The sequence below is a fragment of the Hippopotamus amphibius genome, chromosome 15 (assembly GCF_030028045.1).
Source record: "Hippopotamus amphibius kiboko isolate mHipAmp2 chromosome 15, mHipAmp2.hap2, whole genome shotgun sequence".
NCBI lineage: Eukaryota > Metazoa > Chordata > Mammalia > Artiodactyla > Hippopotamidae > Hippopotamus > Hippopotamus amphibius.
Window position 1 is genome coordinate 5,410,362 of NC_080200.1, and position 11,932 is coordinate 5,422,293.

Below are 11,932 nucleotides of genomic sequence, written 5' to 3' on the forward strand. Positions count from 1 at the left end.
CATATGACACAGCAATCCCACTCCTGGGCATATACCCTGAGAAAACTATAATTCCAAAAGGATACATGCACCCCAATGTTCATTGCAGCACTATTTACAATAGCCAGGACATGGAAGTAACCTAAATATCCACCAACAGATGAATGGATAAAGAAGAAGTGGCATGTATATACAATGGCATATTACTCAGCCATGAAAAGGAATGAAATTGAGTTATTTGTAGTGAGGTGGATGGACCTAGAGTCTGTCATACAGAGTGAAGTAAGTCAGAAAGAGAAAAAAAATACCGCATGCTAACACACATATATGGATTCTAAAAAAAAAAGTACTGATGAACTCAGTGGCAGGGAAAGAATAAAGACGTAGATGTGGAGAACGGATTTGAGTACACAGGGTTTGTGGTGGGGGGAAGCTGGGACAAAGTGAGAGAGTAGCATTGACATTTATACTCTACCAAATGTAAAAGAGATATCTCATGGGAAGCTGCTGCATAACACAGGGAGGTCAACTTGTTGCTTGGTGATGACCTAGAGGGGTGGGATAGGGAAGATGGGAGGGAGGCTCAAGAGGGAGGGGACATGGGGATATATGTATAAATACAGCTGATTCATTTTGTTGTACAGCAGAAACTAGCACAACAGTGTAAAGCAATTACACTCCAATAAAGATCTGGAAAAAAATAAAATAAAATAAACTTCCTCTCTAAAACAGAATCATCTTCATAGGGCTCTAGGAAGGACCTAGAAAGATGAAATATAGAAAGAGTCTGGATTACTCACTCAGAGGACAACGTTACCTTTTATCTTTGTCATGGCCATCATTATCATCCTATACAGCAAGATTTGGAACAAGATGCTCCCCAAGGCTTTCTTTAACCCTAAAACACTGTGATCCTACAGCCAGGAGGTTATGAAAGTACTATTTTTTGGTTGTTCTTGTTTTTGAGAGGCAGTATAGTGCTATGCTTAAGACTACATATGGTCTCTGGAAAGAGATTGGGTTTCAGATTCAATTTTTGTTTTTTACTAGCTGTGTGATCTTGGGTGAGATTTTAACCTCTAACAGCCTTAGATTCTTCATTGGAAAATGAGCAGAGTTTGGCAAACTACAGTACTCTGGCACACCATCTGTTTTTGTAAATAAATTTTATTGGAACCATGACCTCTGATGTCTGAGGGCTGGAGAAGATGGATGTCCCAGCTCAAGCAGAGAGAACAAATTCTCCCCTTCTCCAACTTTCTGTTCTATTCAGGCCCTTAACAGATTGGATGATGCCAACTCTTTGGTGAGGGCCATCTTCTTTACTCAGTCTACTGATTCAAATGCTAATCTTTTCCAGAAATATCTTCACAGACATACCCAGGAATAATGTCTTAGCAGCTATCTGGACATGCCTTAGCCCAGTCAGGCAGACACATAGAATTAACCATCACATCCCCCTAAAGGGCAAGGTCAATGGAGTATTGATTTACTAACTCTTGTCTATTATGGATTCGAGGGCTGCTCCCCTGGTATTCATTTCTTGGCAGTTCTGGTTTGCCCCATGCATGAGATAAGCAGATTTCAATGGCCAGCAGAAGCCCCCAGATGTGTTGCCTCCAGGCAAAATGTCACAGGTGTAAGAACTGAAATTTCAGGCCAGCATCCAGGAAATAATAAATGGTAAGGATATCATCAGGTACAGACCACATCGACTCCATGTTCATAACTCTTGTCTCTCTTTCAGGTGCTGTGCTCAGTCATTGCAGGTGTGCTGCATTACCTCTACTTGGCCTCCTTCACCTGGATGCTCCTTGAAGGGCTGCACCTCTTCCTCACTGTCAGGAACCTCAAGGTGGCCAACTACAACAGTGTAGACAGATTCAAGAAAAGGTTCATGTACCCTTTTGGCTATGGGATTCCTGCTCTGATTGTGGCTGTATCTGCAATAGCAGGACACAAGAATTATGGAACATATACTCAGTAAGCATGATGAGGGCATTCATGGTGGAAGTGGTATCCATGGCCAATATGTAATCTGAAACAAAATTTCAAAAAAAATCCATTTTCCAATTGTGAATTATACTGCAAACCAGTCCTTCCTTAAGCCTGAATTCTATTTTCTCTTGGAAATCCCTAGAGCAATATTTCTCACCATCTTTGGGATTGGATCTCTTTGGGAATTTTGACGAAATCCAGGGCCCATTTCCTCAGACAAATTACACACACACTACATTTTGAAATACAACTTCAGGTAATTTAGGGACAGAAAAGCAAATCTATGACCCTGTATTAAGAAACCATGGGCTCTACGTTTTGTAAGATTCTGAAAGAGTAGGTTGAATAGGTTGAGGTGAATCTCCAAAATATGAAGAATAACTATAGCAACAAATTTCAAAGGCTGTGATGCATCAGAGATTGTGCTTCCTATATACGGTATCTCATCTCATTCTCTCCATGATCCTATGAAGCTGACACTGTTGCTTACCTCATGCATGGGACATCTGGGGCTTAGTGCATCTCAAGGTCACAGCTAAAACGAGAGTAAGTCAGAATTGCCAAGGCAGTGTTCTGAAGAGGCATGTTTTGCTGCCTCACTAAAGAAGTTTGCACAACTTTGCAAAGTTAGTTGAAGAGGTTAGTATTTTGGCAGTGGCGAAGTAAGTGCCAGGTTCTAAAACAACATATATGAAGTTGCCCATCTTGAAGTCAAAGAGATATCTTGTCTCCAGCTTAAACCCTATGTCTGGCCAAAATTATTCTGGAGATACAGCACTGGGGTTGATCAGGGGTTGGCAAAATTTCTATAAAGAGCCAGATGGTAACTATTTTTGTTTTGCAAATTATATGATCTTTTTGGCATTTACATGACATTGCCCTTGTAGTGTCATTGACAATATGTAATCGAATGGGTGTGGTGGAGTTTCAATAAAACTTTACTTACAAATAAAGGGGGTGGGCCGGATTTGGCCTGCGGGCCATAATTTGCAACCCTTGGAATAGAATTAAGTGTGGGAGATTTTCTGCCTACTGAGTGTTGGTAACTGCTTGTTATTTTTACCAGTTTCATACTGTCAGGTCCTCTTTCAAAATAAATTATACTATCTTTGCAAGCATAAGCGGTGACAGAATATAAAGTATTTGGGCACTAGAGTACTTGGTACGTGGACCATGCTTGATTATTAGTGTTGGTAGTTTTCGTAGCTATAATTAAATTATTATTTTTACTTTCTTGGTTTAGCAATCATTATTATTAGGATACATTTATTGTATTAGTAAATACATTACACATTAGTAAATATACATTATTATCTACATTTATTGATCTTTAACTCTTTCAGGAGCTGTATTCAAAAACTATATGCACATTTTCTCATTTAATCTTTCCTATGAGATCTATATGAGGGAAACTTTGATAAAATAATTCAAAGAAGATTCAAAGAAATGGAAAGACAGTCCATGTTCATGGATAGGAAAACTCAGTATTGTCAAGAAGTCAGTTTATCCCAACTTGATCTATAGATTTAATGTATTCCCAATCAAAATCCCAGAAAATTATTTTGTGGATACTGACAAACCTATTTTAATGTTTATAGGAAGAGGCAAATTACCCAGAATAGCTAACACAATATTGAAGAAGAAAAAACAAAGTCAGAGGACTGATACAATCTGACTTCAAGGCTTGGTATATAGCCACAGTAATTATTTAATATTTTCAATACTTCTGTAAGCCCCACTTTGGGGAAACTGAGGCTCAAAGCATACAGCTTGTATGAGATGAGGAGCCATGTCTAATTCCAACTAAAATCCAGGTGTGAACTGAACAGCTACAGGCAGTGCTCAGATATTGCTACAGTGGTCTGAGTTGAAGTCCTTTGCTTTCTCCTAAGGAATAAGCATCTAATATTTATCTTTCTCTCAACAGCTGCTGGCTCAAGCTTGATAAAGGGTTCATCTGGAGTTTCATGGGGCCAGTTGCACTCATTATCTTGGTAGGTGACCAGTGGTATTCATTGGCCAAACATAAAATGTGTTTCTTAACTGTTAAAGTGGAAATGAGATGTGATAAGGAAATATACCCTAATGTGACCAACCCCTCCTGCTGAAAATATTGTCTTCACATGTCTTTCCTTGGCTTCCCCAAGCTTCCTGTTTATTCTGACATAACATAACCCTCTGCTGGGGATTCTTTTAAAAATCCAGCATTCACTCATTTAACAAACCTTTAGTAAATATTTACTCTGCATAAAGTGACATTTTTCTGTTTGCCAGGAAATTCCTGATTATGTCCATCATCCTAATATAGATATGAATAGCATTCTTTCACTTTTAAGGTGTTCTGGTTTGAGTAATAAAATACATAGTCATGCTAATCAACCATCAAATGCCATGGGTTCTATACTGTGTGCTGTATAGAACCCATATATAGACCAGAGCCTATGTTCATATCACCCTTATGAAGCCTGTATCTTTTGGGAAAAGATTCTTAGGTCTACCTCAAGTTGGATTGCATGACATGGCAACAAAAGAAAATCCCAAGTCAATTTTCCATGCTGTTTCCACAGATAAACTTGTTGTTCTACTTACAAGTTCTGTGGATTTTGAGAAGCGAACTTTCCTCCCTTAATAAAGAAGTTTCCACCATTAAGGACACCAGGTAAGAAGGTACCAGAGTCAGTGGTATCCATAGGTTTTGTTTTTTTTTTCCTATAGGACCACACTGCCTGGGACCACCCATATGAAAATAGGGCATAAAATTTCCTAGTACTAGATAAAGACTACATGTGGGACAACTTACAGAAGAACTAAAAACTGTAACATCTCTTTAGTCAACAAATATTCATTGGGTGCCTCCTTTGTGTTGTGTACTCTTCATATGAAATTAATGCCAAGAGCATTAGCCTTTTCCCTCCTGAGGGTGCACCCACTTCTGGACTCCATTTTCCTCAGTTGTAGTACCTCAAGTCTCACTCATCATGATCTAAATTATCAAAAATAATGCTGACAACTAATATTAGCTAGGAACTTGATAGATGCTGAGCATTTACCAATATTATTTCATAGAATGTTCATAACTCTCACCTAGTTAGTGGGCACAACTAATACCCCCATTGATAAGAGGACCAAACTGCTCATCTTACTCAAGGGTGGGTAAGAAGGCTGCATTGGTGAGTCATGTGGATGAAACTTAAAGAACTATCTGTTCATCTTCAGACCCTGGCTTTAATCTCATCTACTTATGGGAGTCCCCTAACATCTTGTAGCCTCAATTTCTTCAATGCTGAAGGGTCAGAGCATCACCCTTCTTGATGTTTCTTCCTCTCTCTACACTTGTATGGACGAGTACAAGCTCATGCATGTGCACATGCATGCACACACACACACTCACATCAGCTCTCCCAGCCAGTTGCTACCAACAATCCTACTCCATTTTACAACCCCCTCCCCTTTTTAGGAAACCCTATGCTATGTTATCTTCTGATCATGATGTCATCATCATCCAAATTTTTCAACACAAATTTCTAAAAAACCCTTTCTACAAATATTCCAATGAGTCCAGGTAAAACGCTTGGCAGAGAAATTATTTCCAAGAGTGAGAGAAAGAGTTATTCTCAAAGGCAGTGGTTAAAAACATTGGGTTCTGGATTCTTCAAGTTGCATGACCTCGAGGAAGCCACTTTGCCACATGAGGTTGTTGTGAGGTTTAACTAAGGTAATGCATGCAAAGCACTTAGCACGGTGCACAATATGTAGTGATAAATGAAAGTTATTATCACTCTTTTTTTCCTTTTCAGAGTCATGACATTTAAAGCCATTGCTCAGTTATTTATCCTGGGCTGTTCTTGGGGTCTTGGTTTTTTCATGGTTGAAGAAGTTGGGAAGACAATTGGATTGGTTATTGCCTACATATTCACCATCATCAATATCCTGCAGGGGGTTTTGCTTTTTGTGGTACACTGTCTCCTTAATTACCAGGTAAGGCAGATTATTTTGTGTCTCACCAGACTAATCCTAAAGTCTTATTGAATTGTTGTTCACATGCTAGCCCTTCTCTGACATTTTGTATTTGTATTTTTGGTGTTGCCTTGATTCTTGGAAGAGGGTTTAGGTGCTGTTTGGGTGAGCCATGTGCTCTGAGATTCATACATTCATCATCTTATATGGAAAAAAAGGATTGCTAGTCTAGTTATCTTCCTTTTTAAAGTAAATTTATTTATTTATTTATTGGCTATGTTGGGTCTTCATTGCTGCACGTGGGCTATCTCTAGTTGTGGCAAGTGGGGTCTACTCTTCGTTGAGGTGTGCAGGCTTCTCATTGTGGTGGCTTCTCTTGTTTGTGGAACATGGGCTCTGGGCACGCGGGCTTCAGTAGCTGTGGCTCACGGGCTCTAGAGCACAGGCTCAGTAATTGTAGCACATGGGCTGGGTTGCTCCATGGCATGTGGGATCTTCCTGGACCAGGGATCAAACCTGCATCCCCTGCATTGGCAGGTGGATTCTTAACCACTGTGCCACTGGGGAAGCCCAAAATAAACTTAATTTTGGAATAATTTTAGAATTATAAGAAAGTTGCATGTGTCTGTCTGCTGGCACTGCCATTAAAAAAAATGCCATAGACTGAGAGGTTTAGACAACAGAAATTCATCTTCTCACAATTCTGGGGGCTGGATGCCTGAGATCAGGGTACCAGTATGTTTGAGTTCTGGTCAGGGCTCTCTTCTTTGTAGATGGTCATTTTCTTGATCTGTCTTCACATGGGAGTGAGCATGAGAGCTTTCATGTCTCTTTTTATAAGGACACTAATCCAATTGGATCAGGGCTCAACCATCATGACCTCATTTAACCTTAATTACTTCCATAAAGGTCACATCTCTAAATACAATCACATTGGCTGGTTAGGGGTTTCATATATGAATTTAGGGGTACACAATTCAATTCACAGAAAAACGTGTCAGTTTGGATAAGGTAGATTATGCTGCAGTAACAAATAGCCCCCCCCCCCATTTCAGTGACAAAGGTTTAATTCTTGCTCGTGCTACATAACTGCAGTTTGATGTATACTGTCTTCACTCTGTGATGGAGGCTGAAGGGCAGCCCTTATTTAGAACATTGGTGTGCTCATGGCAAAGGAAAGGAGATTATGGCATAACCCAGCTTAGCTCTCTTTCATTGGCCAAAGCAGGCCCCATGGCCATATCTGAATTCACCAGAGAGAGGATAAATAGTTCTCCTGTAGTCAGGTGCCCTATAGGGAGGGGCACTGGAATTGTTGGCAATATCTACCACAAATTCAGAAAGACTTCAGCTCTAACCCCAGTATTTCCACTAACTGGGTTGCTGTGTGACTCTGGGAAGGTTGCTTACTCTCTCTGAGCATTGGTTTTTCTCCTCTGCAAATGTGGCACTATCTACCTTGCAGGACTGAGAATTAAGTGAGATAACATAACACAAATCTCCTAGCAGTTTGTGGCACAAATTAAGTTCTCAGTGAAGGCTATTATAATTTTACTCTTTATAGAATAAAGATTGGGAACTGTTTTCCTGGCTTTCCCCCTTTACTACTGAACAGAACTACCAGCAGTTAAGATGCTGTTGGCAAAAAGACTGTCTTAACACTTTATTAATTTCTCTTTCATCTTTTAGTGACTTCTTAATGATTGGTACTCCTCACACACAGAAGTAAGATAAAACTTAAGCATCTTAGTGAATTAATGTCAAGTATTAAGTATTTAGATGTTTTTTAAAAATGTGATAATGAGGATAAAGGAAGGCAATTCATGGAATCATAGTGGGTGGTCTAGTGTCAGGGCTTTGAGTAAGAATGACAAGGTTTTGCATCATGGCTATGTGACCTTAGACAAGTCAACTTACTTCCAAGAGTCTCAACTTCTTCACCTTTAATTGGAGGTAAGAGTACCTTTCTCAAGGGAACTGGGAATGTAAATTGATATAGCTACTATGGAAAACAGTTTGGAGACTCCTTAAAAAACTAAAAATGGAACTACCATATAACCCAGCAATCCCACTTCTGGGCATATACCCAGAGAAAACCATAATCCAAAAAGAAACATGTACCATAATGTTCATTGCAGCACTATTTACAATAGCCAGGACATGGAAGCAAACTAAATGACCATAAACAGATGAATGGATAAAGAAGATGTGGCACATATGTACAATGGAATATTACTCAGCCATAAAAAGGAATGAAATGGAGCTATATGTAGTGAGGTGGATAGAACTAGAGTCTGTCATACAGAGCGAAGTAAGCCAGAAAGAGAAAAACAAATACTGTATGCTAACTCATACATACGGGATCTAAAAAAAAAAAAAAATGGTACTGATGAACCCAGAGACAGGGCAAGAATAAGGATGCAGATACAGAGAATGGACTGGGGGACACAGGGTTGGGGGGGTGAAGGGGAAGCTGGGATGAAGTCAGAGAGTAGCATAGACATATATATACTACCAATTGTAAAATAGCCAGCTAGTGGGAAGTTGCTGTATAACAAAGGGAGATCAACTTGATGATGGGTGATGCCTTAGAGGGTCAGGACAGGGAGGGTGGGAGGGAGCCGTGGGAGGGAGGGGATATGGGGATATATGTCTAAATACAACTGATTCATTTTGGTGTACCTCAGAAGCTGGTACAAGAGTGTAAAGCAATTATATTCCAATAGAGAGCTTAAAAAAAAAGAGTACCTTTCTCATTGGTACAATATATTGGTTTATGCAAGTATTAAGTGATATATTGTGCTCTTTATGTATAAAGTGCATTAAACACAGCTAGTGTTCAATAAATGATGACCTTGGTCATTGTAATCACTACCACCACCATCATCACCTTCTTTGTCATCACCACCATCATGAGCATAATCATTCTCATCATCACCATCATCATCATTTCCTTCATATTGTCACCATCCTACCAACATCATCATTTTCACCATCACCACCTTCATCATCACCTTCATCATCATCACCTTCATTATGGTCAACATCACACCAACACCATCACCATCACCATCACCACCATCACCACCATCATCATCACCTTCATCATCATAGTCATCACCATCAACATCATCATTATATAGAACCCTTGTGGTGCCTGTCATTTAGCAAACACCTCATCAATAACCAAGCAAATTGAATTCAAAGGAAATGAATCAACATGATCATGGCCAGGATTATACTGAGAACCAATATAAGGGTGGTAGAGGGTAGGGGTTGGTATCCATATCCTTAATTTCCCATTTTAGGGCCTTTTCTCCAAAACCAAACTCTGGATGTAACACAAGCCTCTATATTCCTCAGGTGCAAATGGAATTCAAGAAATGGTTTAATGGGTTGAAGAAAGGGTTTGAAACTGAAAGCACTGAGGTATCTCCCTCTATAACCCACACCAAAATGGTAAGATAGGCTCATCTGCAACGCTGTGTACTCCTCTGAGCCCAACATCTCATGCTACTAGGAGCTTCCTGGTTTTTTGATCAGAAAGAATCAAACAACTCTGGTGGTAACCAAGGAAAGCTATCAACTTTTGGAAGAAAACAGATCTGAGTTTGAATCCCTCTAATGGGCTGAGTAGGTTTGAGCAAATCATTTGAGCTTCCCCAGCATCTGTTTCTTCATCTTTAAACAAATAATTGAGACACTCAAATTAAGTGAGCAATTTCCATGGGCCAGGCATTGCTCCAGACAGAAGGAAAATAGTGACCAAAACAATGAAATTTATAAACAGTGAAGATTGACCAAAATGTCTTTATGACCAAGACATCATACAAAGAGACATAATAGGCAGAGAATTAAAATAGAATCTAGTGATAGATAGTGAGGGACAGACTATCATAGAATGGATGGTTAGGGGAAAACTCTCTGAGGAGGTGACATTTCAGCTAAGTATATAGAAGGGCCCAGAACAATAACTATAATCCCTTATCTTTGGTCAAGACCTTACATTCTAAAAAGCACATAATCAGCTTAATCAACCTTACAGTCTTCATTTATCCTCTGTAGTGTCTGAGTGATCCATCACTATTGTGTTTACGTGGAGCCCAAGTGCCTGGGTTCAAATCCCACCTCCACCGCTTCCAGGCTGTGTGACCTTGCACAAGCCACTTAGTATCTCTGAGCCTCAGTTTCTTCCTCTGTAGGAATAATAATAGTATCTGGCTCATCATGGGAATTAAATGAGGTCATATATGTTAAGTGCTTCAAATGCTGCTTGGCATACAGTAAATGCACTAAATGTTTGTGAAAAGATAAAAATAAATTTAAAAAACCCACCCTAGATGGTGGTATGGGGTGCTGACTGAAAAAAAAATTGCACCACCTGAAAGCTGAGAATTGTGTTTTATTTGGTGGACTTTCTGAGGACTTCAGGAATAGCTCTGAGGGACTGCTCCAAAGAGGCAAGGGAAGAGCCAGGTTATATAGGAGCTTTTACAACAAAGACCAGGTAGTCAGAACATCAAAAGATTACTGTTAATTAAGGGAAAGAAGACATTTCAAGGAATGTAGCACTTTTCTATGTATGGAAAGATGCAAGAGTCTGGGCTCATTGAAATTATTCCTTTGATATGCACCTTATCTAGGGCCACTATCCCATTCTTCCCCATCCTGAGTCCTCTCAGGGTGCACCACTGGGGGTGGCTGCAACATCCTTTGTTTACTGATATGACAGGCAATATTTTTCAGCTATTAGCTTTGGATTTACTGGGCTTTGGACCTTAGGGAAATTCTAGCTTGTCACTTCCAGGCACGCTGGAAATTTTAGTTAATTTCTGAAGCGTTCATTGCCCTTCAGCTTTTTCTGCATATTGTCTCCCCATAATAGGAGAAACTGGAGAAGTCATCGGAAGTCTTTTGCAGGAGAGACTCTGGATCTATCCAACCACCGTCTGCACTTCGGGTTGCTGCCGTTTCTTGGCTCAGAACAGAAAACTGAGCTGCGTGTGGACGGCGCCCCCTCGTGGTCACGTATACATCGGACAAATGCCACTGTCTACCTTTCCTGTGAAATTGAGTCCTGACTCATTCATTACCTTATTTTGGCTTCTGGCTGTGTAGAAAGAAAGGGGCACATGGGAGAATTCTTAGATCCAGAATCCAATATTGTGTGTCACGTGCAACTAAATGGTTAAAGAATCTCTTTTAATGATGAGGGAAATAAGTGGATTTTCTTCTGCTAGACGTTACCACCTTGCCTATGACTAATAGGCCGACATCTGGATTCAGCTTACAGATCCTCTTCTGGCCTCTCAGTTGCATTTTATGCTCCCCAAGATTTTGCATCTCTTTACATCTGCATAATCCAGTGATTCCCATATGAATTAATATTAAATGAGGGTTGAATGCTTGCAATGCAAAATTACACCACCAATCTCACTTAGGGGTGGATTGTCTCTGGGAAGGATTTTGTGTTCAGGTCACCAACACTTTCCCATTTTCTTTGCCTGATGCCTTGTTTTGAACTTATCCTATACTCTGGTTAAAGATAACTTTGTTTTCTTAGTTTCATCTCCAACATGTCCTGGTTTAAGATAAATGCTCCCAAAGTAAAACAGTGTGGCATTATCACAGCAGTGATTTGATTTGATTTGTTTTGTTTTACTGTTTCTAATTTCCTTTCCAAAGGAAATTAGGTGTGTATTTCAGCACTAGATTTAATAAACGCATGGATAACTTTGTTATGAGACAATGTTTTAAGAACAATTTTAAATTATAATGCCAGTAAATGTTAAAATAGCAGCCAAGTCACCATAATTCATTTGAAGAGATTTTGTGTGCATTTTTTTTAGGTCATGGACAAAGGAGTTCGTCCCTTTTCTGCTTAACCAACTGAAATATCTCCTCCACATGGTAGAAATATAACCAGAGTGTATGCTTCACACCACCTGCTGATTTTGAAATTATATGAGTCCTCTTGAAAAGTTAAAGTATAGGGAAA

The 11,932-nt window shown here is 39.6% G+C and overlaps 1 protein-coding gene across 1 annotated transcript in view; it reads left to right on the forward strand.

Annotated features, from left to right (window-relative positions):
- LOC130837121 (putative adhesion G protein-coupled receptor E4P) overlaps positions 1-11,424 on the forward strand; it is a 55,668-nt gene extending 44,244 nt beyond the window's left edge. Inside the window, exons 12-17 of the mRNA XM_057709926.1 lie at positions 1,727-1,962; positions 3,905-3,971; positions 4,545-4,636; positions 5,775-5,955; positions 9,298-9,393; positions 10,820-11,424. Of these exons, the coding sequence (XP_057565909.1) occupies positions 1,727-1,962; positions 3,905-3,971; positions 4,545-4,636; positions 5,775-5,955; positions 9,298-9,393; positions 10,820-10,930 (783 nt within the window). The 3' untranslated portion in view covers positions 10,931-11,424. The remainder of the gene's footprint in view (positions 1-1,726; positions 1,963-3,904; positions 3,972-4,544; positions 4,637-5,774; positions 5,956-9,297; positions 9,394-10,819) is intronic.
- Positions 11,425-11,932: the final 508 nt, after the last annotated feature.